General features: G+C 31.6%; 2 protein-coding genes across 2 annotated transcripts; both read right to left on the bottom strand.

Moving 5' to 3' along the window:
* Positions 1–4,648: 4,648 nt before the first annotated feature.
* Positions 4,649–5,534, bottom strand: LOC146527126 (uncharacterized). Its single transcript, XM_085206752.1, has 2 exons — positions 5,272–5,534; positions 4,649–5,082 (listed from the first exon to the last, which is right to left on the bottom strand). Exons 1-2 carry the CDS (start codon positions 5,452–5,454, stop codon positions 4,834–4,836), a joined length of 432 nt encoding a protein of 143 aa, XP_085062878.1. The 5' UTR covers positions 5,455–5,534; the 3' UTR covers positions 4,649–4,833.
* A 569-nt stretch (positions 5,535–6,103) lies between these two features.
* On the bottom strand, positions 6,104–8,291 carry LOC146527125 (uncharacterized; the record flags this gene model as incomplete). The annotated part of the gene is made up of 4 exons (XM_085206641.1): positions 6,104–6,239; positions 7,272–7,399; positions 7,646–7,781; positions 8,068–8,291. Coding segments are annotated over 4 exons (624 nt in total), but the record flags the coding sequence as incomplete, so codon positions are not given.
* Between the last annotated feature and the right edge of the window lie 2,575 nt (positions 8,292–10,866).

The raw sequence follows: 10,866 nt of genomic DNA, 5'->3' as shown, positions 1-10,866 counted from the left end.
AAGGCAACTAAACAGCTAATTGGAAAAGTGGAATGGATACCCAATATTTCTGACCAACAAAGAAAAAGAAAAACAAGACGTCCAGAAATTATGTCAATAGCCACTGAATTTTTTCGAAATTTGTACACAAAACAAAACGAAAGCCAGTTAATTGACCTTACTGGAGGAGATCGTGTACCAGATATATTACCCGCAGAAGTAGAAAAATCAATAAGGACTCAAAAAAAGGATAAAGCTCCTGGATCAGATGGCATTGTTAATGAAACACTAATTGAAAACATGACACAACTTGTACCAATATTAACATCCATCTTTAATGAACTATTGCAAACTGAAGTCATACCTGAACAATGGATAATATCTACAATAGTATTGCTTTATAAGAAAGGAGACAAAAATAACATAAATAATTACAGACCTATCAGTCTGATGTCAAATATCTATAAAGTCTTTGCTAAAGTAATTCTCAACAGAATATCTAAGACATTGGATGAATGCCAGCCAAGAGAACAGGCCGGATTTAGGAGTGGTTACTCAACTATTGACCATATCCACGTCGTAAAACAATTATTTGAAAAGGGCAGAGAATTTAATATGACTTTTTATTGTTGTTTTATTGACTACAGCAAGGCATTCGACTCACTAGAGCATAACAGCATATGGCAAGCACTTAAAAATCAAGGGGTAGAAAACCAATATATTCGCATTCTGAAGTACATTTATAGGAACAGTAAAGCCAAAATAAAACTAGAGAAAGAAGGTAAGGAAATAAGAATAGAAAGAGGTGTACGCCAGGGGGACCCCATTTCACCTAAGTTATTCACAGCCGTCTTAGAGGAAGTCATCCGCAAATTAGATTGGCAGGATTGTGGGTTAAAAATAAATGGAGAAAACCTAACGCATCTCAGATTTGCAGATGACTTAATTATCTTTTCGTCATCAAAAGAAGAACTGCAGACGATGATGAACAGCCTAGAAATAGAAAGCCGTAAAGTAGGATTGATTATGAATGTCGAGAAGACTCAAGCCATGACAAATGGATTGCAAGAACCGATAATTATTAACAATAAAATAATCAACTACACAGACGAATATGTGTATCTAGGCCAAATAATCTCGCCAATAGATATGACTTCCAAGGAAATCGATAGACGTATAGGTCACGCGTGGAAATTATACTGGAGTCAAAAAGAAATTATGAAAAATAAAGAAATTAGCATATTTATCAAACGAAAACTTTTTGATACCTGTATATTGCCAGTCCTAACATACGGTTGCCAAACTTGGTCCCTTAACAAGAACCATATACGGAAACTTGAAGCGTGCCAAACAGCCATGGAAAGGAGTATGATGGGAAAGAGACTTTCGGACAGGATAAGAACTGTGGACATAAAGAAATATACAAGAACCAAAGATGTTACTGTAACCATTAAGGTAAATGTACGGGAGTTCGGCAGTTTAAGGCTCTCATAACTTTAAACTATTGTAAATACATTATTAAAGGTTATATGAGTTTGCAAATTTTAGTGTGATCAAAGTGGGTCTTTTGGCAGTAATTTAATGTGTGAATTATGCGGTTTAACTTAACCTTAATTTTTATATTAATTTATTTGTGGACCTCTAATTTGAACCCTACTTCGTGATAAAATTTAGCTCTGTTTCTAACTTCGTGAGTTTGTGTCCCCTATTTCGGGTCACAAGTTTTTACCTCGCGAGTGAGGTTTTATAATAAAAAAAATTAACACCTTTATTGGTTTGGATTGTAAAGAATTTGTAAATAAAAAAAAATAGGTAGATCAGCTTAATTAACGACATTAAAACTTTCATAAAAAAAATCAAATCAAATTAAATCATCTTCACGCTGTATCCCGCACACAGCAGGATAGGCCTAGGTAGGTAGGTAGGTAGATAGATAGGTAGGGACCTAGTGTTTTTAAAACACTCCGTTCCCCACTTTCTGCGGAATTCCGGAGTCACAGCATGTTAAGTGGCACAACTCAACGCCGTGCTTTGCCTGAAATATAAATTTAAATAAATATTTTCTATTTTCTATACTATTCCTATTTTCATCTCCTGGAGTGGGGATCGAACCCACAACCAGTCGGTTTTACAGTCACACTTTGTACTCCTGCGCCACGAGTAGCCCCAACTTTTATAATTTACAAATTATATAAGCTCAGTTTTAAAAAAACTACATTTTTGAACGTTTATATATTTTTTTTATGAAAAATATATAAAAAAACTCAAAATTCAAGTTAAATTTTTTGAAGCTAGGTATGCCAGTTTATAGAACTATATATTTTCGCAACCAGTTTGTACGGCGTTTTGTGTTTAGTAGGTATATATTATATTCCTGAAAAATTCTTGAAAAAATAAAAAGATCTTTATTTAGACTTATAACAAGACTAAGATAAACACTATTAACAAAGACAAAGAAGTCAATGTGCTGATTTTACGTAGATTTATTTGTCACGAAGTTAGAGAAAATAATGAAATGTAGGGGATCTTATTTCGTGTTACTGATTTTAGTAACTTCCGCAGTTCTGTTTATTCAGTATTTTTTACATTATGTAAAGTAATCATTAACAACCACGTATATTCGATAAAATACACAAAAATAAATTATAAAGGTTGATTAAAAAATAAAATTACATTGGCAGTACCTATACGAATTTAGCTTAAAATTACCAATTCAGGTTACCTTTAAAATAGTAATATAGAAATTTAAGTGGACAAAACATATACCGAATTTCGATCACGAGAAACTTTAATAAATACAGTAACTGATTTTAAGCTTTAAATTAAAATTATCTTAGTTATAACATAAATATAAATTTATTAAAAAGTATCTAAGATTTCCCTAATTCGGTAGTAACACGAAATAGCGGACACTTGATAAATAAAATGTCTGCTATTTCGTGAATCGATTTATTGCAATTTTAAAAGAATTTTATGCTTTCATCTATTTTTTTTTCAATAAAATGTTTAATTATAGAATACAAAAAAGCATATATTCAATGTTTTATTCGAATAACTTACCTTTGTCTTTCTACAACCTTAAGAAATTCTTACCCTAGTCTTACGGTCGCAAGCATCGCAGACACGTTACAATGCAGTTTGTAGCCAACTCTGCGTTTAAAATGTCGCTATACGCTCAATTTTATCATTAAAATATTGTTACTTAGTTTTTAGACAGTTGAAAGTATAAAGATTATATACCAATATATAGTTTCCGTAAATAATACTTAAATTGCTTATTATTTTTGCCAGAAGCAAAACTCACGAAACCACGTACTATCACGAAGTTACCGTCACTTACCTTACTCCATTTCCATCTAAAATGGAAGTGGATAGGACATACTATAAGGGGAAAGGAAAAATGGTCCAAGACGATATTGTTTTGGTTCACCCGCGACAGAAACAGAAGAAGAGGTAGACCACCCAGGAGATGGGTTGATGAAATAAAGCTTGTCGCAGGTGGTAAATGGACCAGGACAGCAAATGATAGGGAAAAATGGAGGCAATTAGGGGAGGCCTTTGCCAATAGGCATACAGACGTAAAATAACGTTAGAAGTGTACATTTTTTTTGTTTAATTACTGCTACAAAATTTGTTATTTTTCTTTTGTATTTATGTATAAATGTTTAAAACTGTAGCATGATTGGTCTGAATAAAGAGGCTATTATTATTATTATTATTATAAAGGGGCTTTTAAAAGTTATGTCTAGTATGGTTTAAATATGATTCATTAAAAAGCGTTTGATACAGATTATCGAGTAAATAATTAATGGAGCTGAGCTATGCGAAGCTCTTACTGGTCAAAAATGTGTTTCGTTGTAATGCTACTCCTAGACCGTTAAACCTACAATTTTGAAATTTTGCAAGAACGTGGAACGTGGAAGAACGTGGAAGAATTTTGCAAGAAATTTTGTGGACGACACGATGATCCCAGCGAAATAGTTTGATGATAATTGTAATTGTAGTTTTTCAGTAAATGGTCAAAATGTGCCCCATAGTTTTAATAATTAATCTTTCGTTCTCTGGAACGTTTTGAAATCCACGCGTATAAATTGAACTTTGATTATCCTAACCCGCGCGGACACGCGCGTGCCTACAAAACTAGTAGCTTCTAATAATTATTATAGTTTGATTCGTGGATCCTAGTAATAATAATAATAATTATAATTTGACATTACTGCAAGGACAGATTTTAAATACAAGTACCGAACATCAGAAACTTAATTAACAATGGTATCTCTTTTGCTACAAAATCATTTATAGAATACACAGATAAAATTCATTATGCGAGTAGTGTTAATAATTATATCATTGTATTAATAACTTTTTGGCTCCATGAATAAAGCCCTATTCATAAAATACCTTACTGCATAAAGACCCTTTCTAACAAAAGATCCTGTCTAACAATTGACCTATTCATATAAGGACCGTTACGTCGGAGTCTCAACATGATATAGATAAACTCACATTTCTTCATTGGGACTTAGTTATTATTACTAGCAAAATAAACAATATATTCCAATGGTTTTCAGATATCAGATATAGATATATCATGCAGTTGCCAGGTTATTTAGCCACTGTAGGATAAAGGTAGACATTTTTAAAATGTAGGTGTGAGTAACGCAACATAGTCCGTTCCTTATTTACGGCCAAGATATAGGTACTCAACGGATGATTGGTTTGGAGGCAAATCAAATATACGAATCGACGTAAATAACGTAACATTTATAAGAACTTTCCAAAATATACATAATATACAACTGCTCTTATATTACGAGGAATCTAAAAACGGTCATTTCTTTATTTTCATTTAAACTACCACTGAGATAGTAAATCAAAGTCGGTTAAACGTTGCAATATAAAAGTCCGTTTTTTTAGTTTCTTTTTGCTTTCGTCTTTGTCAGAATGCTTTTCTTGTTCCTTGGCTGCCCCAGTTTTTTTTAATGTTTTAGTTTTATGTTCAATATTATCCTGAATTTCACATTTCAAATCAAAAGGACATTGATCCGCTGAATATATTGGCATCATAATTACTGGTACGTAATTAGATTTTCCACCTTCATTCTATAACAATTCAAATAAAACAAAATTAAACTCGTTTGTACAAGTAAAAAAAACGAAAAAATAAAAATCCTTGTGTAACTAAGCTTAAATTATAAAGATAAATTACACACATTAAGTACATTAGGATGAATAAACTAATATATCTAAGTATATTTTTACAAAAAGATGATGTCAAGATTCGTAGGAAACCTTATTTTCCGCCGCACACTGGCAACAATAGTTTTTTACTGCAGATATAGCTTGAGAGCCCACTAATTGCTGAACTACTGCCTTTAAATCGTTTTCATTGATATCTTTAGGTTTATGATTTTCCCATTTGCCTTCTTGATTCATTTGTATCAAAATAGGTGCAGACATTCCCAAAGCCTCCATGCCTGGTTTTGCTATTGGCCTGCAATGTTTGGATTTTTTATTTTAAATTAAATATGATATATAAAATATAATACTAAAAAAGGTAATTTTAAAGGTACATTAAAAACTATAATAGCTATAACTAAGTATAATGTAGAACTCACACTTTAACCATTTTTTCAAGATTTTTTTCCGTCATTTTCGTTTATTATTATTAATTTTAATCTATAAGTAACAATTACACTTTTATAATTTTGATTTATGATTTATTTTTAAATTGACTTTTGAAATACGCTATATTTCTTAATATTTCACCAGTACTCTGTTAATCTATGTTTAATAAAATAATAAAAATACTTGATAAAGTAGGTTCTACATAATTTTATTGGATGTTCTTTTGGTAGAGTCTATTTGGGAATTCCTTATAGAATTTACGATGAACGTTTTAAAAGCTTTGTCATAGTACTTTCTACCTTTCTTATCTATAATTGTAAATAACTGCTTAATAATTTTAAGTTTTTATGGATGATTTATAGAAATTAGAAATATTGGCTTATTCAATTTAATTATGAAGTATTTATTATTTTTAACTAATTCTTATCACTACTAAATAATATATAGAAACATTGTATAAATATAATTTATTTACAAAAATTTTAACATTTTTATTTTACCATTGGGACAGTAAATCAAAATCTGTGTGTCTACTTAGAAGCCAAGGTTTTGGTTTATTTAATGGTCCACCTCCTCGTTTTAATTCACCATCCTTTGTCTTCTGTGATTTCTTACAAGAGTGCCATATAAATCTAAAAAAAAAATGTTAAAAGAGATTAAGAAAATAAAAATAACACGTATTTCAATCAAAAAAAATCATAATAAGTAGTCTCTTTCAATTTTGATATGATTTTGATTTTGGTATAATTTTATGTGCTTTTATTTACTATAATTATAAATATCAGCTTCACGCTGTATCCCGCACACAGCAGGGTAGGCAGAGGGAACCTAATGTTAAGACGTTCCGTTCCCCACTTTCTGCCGAATTCTAGAGGCATTGCGTGTTGAGTCGCACTCGCATTTTACTTGAGACGGCGCACATTGTGCGGAGGTTCCTCTCTCTGGAGCCCTAGCCACCGATGGCTTGGACACTTGTCCCACCCTCGGAAGAGTGGTTTTTTATATTTTTAAATGTATTTTTTTAATAATAATTTATATTTAAAAATGTAAAATTTATAGACTAATTTAATAAAAATATGTTAAAGTATTTTTCACAAATTTTGTAGAACAGAGTCATCTATTGAAAGAGTATAGTATTGTTTAACATCAAATAGCAGATGGCGTTGATGACGATGTTGGGCTTTTTACGTTTTTTATGTCTCGCTCTTACTAATAGATGTAGCTGATAGCAAATTAAGTTAGTTTGTAAAAAAATATTATAAAAAAATGTTCAATTATTACTATTTAAACGACGACCCGATAATATTCTCGTTTAGTTACTCTCGAGACCGTTTCAATAAATAAATCACAAAAGTGAATATTAATAATAATGCTTTGTGTGCGTGCGTGCGTGCGTGCGTGTGTGAGTGTGTGAGTGTTTGCGAGTGTGAGTCGATTTTCACTCGAGGAAATGAAATTGAATATTTTCGTTTCTTCGCTCTGGTGTCGAGGCCTAGAGTTGCCCAACACGGAATGCCTCCAGAATTCGGCGAAAAGTAGGGGATGAAGTGTTTTACCAGTATTTCTTTTTTTTCTGTGTGCACTAAAGTATATTCTATTCTATTATTTGTTTTTTTTTTATATGAACCTGATTATTTATCAGTAATTACAATATTAACAGTTACCTTGGCGTCCTAACAGTCTGATTGTGAATTGGACATTTGAACTCCCAGTCTGGTAATTGTAAAATGTATATAATTTCTTCATCCTCTTCTGCTTTCTTTCGTTTTTCGGATTCGGTCTTCGCGTAAGGCTGAATACAAAAATAATTTACAATATTTTCTACTAACTTGTTGTTTAGCGAATATATTACAATTTTACTATAATAATCTATCCAATAAAAAGATTTGCGAATTTTGCTTTAATCAGAGAGTTTAGTATTAGTAAAGTTGTTAAGTTAATATTTTCGCGTTCCAAAAGTGTGTTTTATAAATAAAAAAAAATTACCTAATTTTACAAATTTTATACGTTAAAAATATTACAAGATAATAATACATACAAATACACTGGGAGCGGATATTGCCTCAGTGGGGTCGAGGAATCCATCTAAGATTTGTTGGTTTATCTTATATTTGCGTGCCAAGTTGAAATGTTTCACATCTTCTTGGGTCATAGGAAACGTGATTAAAGGTCGTCTGATAACAAAATATGTTTGTTTAGTTAACAAAGAAAACATATAAACCCAACTGCTTATAAACAAATTTAAAAAAATGTATAAAGAAAAAACAACAAGAAAAAAAAATAAGCCTAATGAAGTGAGGACTTTGTAAAACCACCAAAGAATTAATATTCAGGACCCATTTAACTATCACATTACAAATCATTATTGATATTTCCAATAATTTTATTATTTGTTACATTTATATATATCTACTTAAATTTTTTTAAATATGAAACGTCTAAGAAAATATAGGTATCTACCTAAATGGATCCAAATAAAGAGGTCGTTGGGGCAGCTTAAAATGTTTTTTAATATATTCTTCATCAAGAAGCTCGAGCTCATTTTTATTTTGACTTGACGGTTCCGCGATGTTTTGTGGTCTAACATTGTGATCCGTACCTCCACGGGGCACCAGGCAGATCAGAGGCAGACTCCTTTGATCTGCGCTGTGGGCCCCGGCACCGGTGCAGGTGCAACAACTATAAACAAATTAAATTTCACTATGACATTTTGAAAAGATAAAATTAATATATAATAAAAACCTTTTTTAAGATAAGGTTGACATCATCGTGGCTCAGTTGTTAAATGTCTGGTAAACGTAATGGTTGTGAATTCGATGCCCTTTCGAAAGATTGTTTGGTGGTGATGGTGGTGGTGGTTTGTGATTATTATTTATCATTTTTCCCTGCAGACAATGAGTCTTGATGAACACAAGAAGGAAATCTTTTTACATTTTAATTCATTACATTACATGAACAACAAAGGTTCAACTTACATAATATATTTATTTTCGCGATTTTAAATAATCTTAGGTTAGAAATCAGAAGTAGAATTACAAACACATCTACATCTTTATTAATCAACAAATAATAATAGAATTAAAATAAGACTTTATGACGTTTTAATAAGAAATACAATTATAAAAATGAGTTAAAATTAAAATTTCAAATTGCAACTGAACGCCGTAGCTTATACTACAAAGTAAAATTACTTATCATGCATTGGGTATACCTTGCCATTTTTTCTGGTAAATCTGGTATCAAAGAATAATTTTATTATACGGATTAATGCCCCAAGGTTATCATTTTTATATTTATATATATTTCTTTAAATTTACGTATATTTTACATTATTTAATAAATTTTGAAAAACGTTAAAATACAAAAAGTAATTGACATGGTGATATTTTTATAATTCTGATTTATTGAATATTATATGGCCAGCCAAAAAAATCTTTCTTTACTACTATACTCTTTTGTTAAAAAAAAATATTACCTACATATAAAAATATTACATGTAAAAATATTTCATGATACCAAGACAGTATACAACTGTTCCAATTAATTAAATCAATATTTGGGTGTTATATTTGTGGTGTGTGCGGGAATGAAATTAAATTTAAAGTCCAATACAATATATATATATATATATATATTTTATGGAAAAAGGACAAGGCAAACGAGCGTTCGGGTCACCTGGTTGTGATCACCGCCGCCCACGACCCCGTGCAGCACCAGAGGAGCTACAGGTGCGTTGCCGGCCTTTGAGGTGGAGATAGACGCGCTTCTTGAAGGTACCCATATCGTACCGACCTGGAAACACTGCCGCGGGTATTCCACAGTTCGGTGGCGCGTGGAAGGAAACCGCACAGTAGTGGAGTGCCACATATCCAAATGGTGTGGATGATATTTAAGTTTGTGACGTGCTGTGCGGTTAGAAAATTCGGCGGCAGGTAACAGGTCAAACAGTTCTTCAGAACACGCACCGTGATAAATGCGATAGAGAACGCACAGCGAGGAGACGTCTCTACGCAGAGCCAAAGTGTCAAGCCTTTCACAGCTTACTGGGTCCTTAATGATTCGAACAGCTCTACGTTGTATGCGATCAAATGGGTCAAGCTGATACTGGGGTGCACCAGCCCAGAGATGAGAACAGTACTCCATGTGTCCATATTGTCATTTAAATAAATATTAAGTATATAGTAAAGCAACAAAGTCCACAATACACAATAGGAAGAAAAAGAAGGCGCAATAGGAAAAAGGTAAAATATAAAATATATTAATTTGCCACGTAATATTATATGGAAGAAAAATACGAACGACCATAAAGAATGGTTATTGCTGAGTTGCATAATAGAAGACCAATCATAATTTCTCTAGATCAGGATATACTGTGATGGGGCCAATAACTCCGTTGCCGTGAGCGATAAATACTAGCTGTGAATTATACCCTGTTAACTTCTATATGCAGAACTTCTACTACTTCTATATATAGAATTTCAGTCTCAATACAGTAGGGTAATAGAAATGAGATTGGCTTGGCTTTTTTATCAGTATTGAAGTGCTGTAAAAAAATTGGCGTTGAAAAGTGACGCGTGGCGATCACACGCTGATTGCGATATTAGACTCATAGTATTGTAGGATATGATAAGTTTGTTTGAAGAGACTCCCTTTGTTTGAACCTATGGATTCAATAGCTTAGTCATAAATATTGAAATGTGTGTTAGAAACGACTTATACTTAGTCGTCTGTCACGTGTATGGAGTTGGTGGCGATAGGTTTTGTATTTTAATTCGTTTTTATTCTTGGCTAATTAAGGTAAGGTATATATATCTATATGAAAATAGAAATATTAAATATGTATACTTATATTATGTATTTAATATTTATATTTTTAAAAATATCTACGTAAAGTAAGAAACTGAGGAAATATATCTATTCTTACAGCGTTTTCTACTTATTAATTTTTGTTACTTTACATAAATTTTAATTATAAAATCGTATTATTAAAAAAATATGTAATTGTCGTTTATTTTCAAAAACACAGACAAAAGTTAGTGTTAACACACTATGCTCTCAGAAATAATAAAATTAATATAAAAAAATAATTACAAAAATAAGATTCCACTTCAAGAACGGAACAACGTGAAAATGAATAAAACGAAAACAACTGCCACCAACTCTACGAGTACGTGTATAATGTAGATATTCAATATAAAGTTATCTTCAGAATTTGCTTACGATCGGAAAGCTAAGCACCTGTTGAGTATCGATCAAACA

The sequence above is a fragment of the Heliconius melpomene genome, chromosome 21 (assembly GCF_056956725.1).
Source record: "Heliconius melpomene rosina isolate 202511_hmr_F chromosome 21, ASM5695672v1, whole genome shotgun sequence".
Classification (NCBI taxonomy): domain Eukaryota; kingdom Metazoa; phylum Arthropoda; class Insecta; order Lepidoptera; family Nymphalidae; genus Heliconius; species Heliconius melpomene.
The sequence above is the reverse complement of the archived record's forward strand: the minus strand, read 5'-3'. Positions and strand labels throughout refer to the sequence as shown.

What these genes read in the sequence shown, in the direction of transcription:
- LOC146527126 (XM_085206752.1), bottom strand. Translation starts at nt 5,454, where the DNA reads ATGGAGGCTTTGGGAATGTCTGCACCTATTTTGATACAAATGAATCAA. An exon ending in AGTGTGCGGCGGAAAATAAG is followed by an intron (nt 5,083 to 5,271) that starts GTTTCCTACGAA and finishes GAATTGTTATAG; the next exon opens with AATGAAGGTGGAAAATCTAA.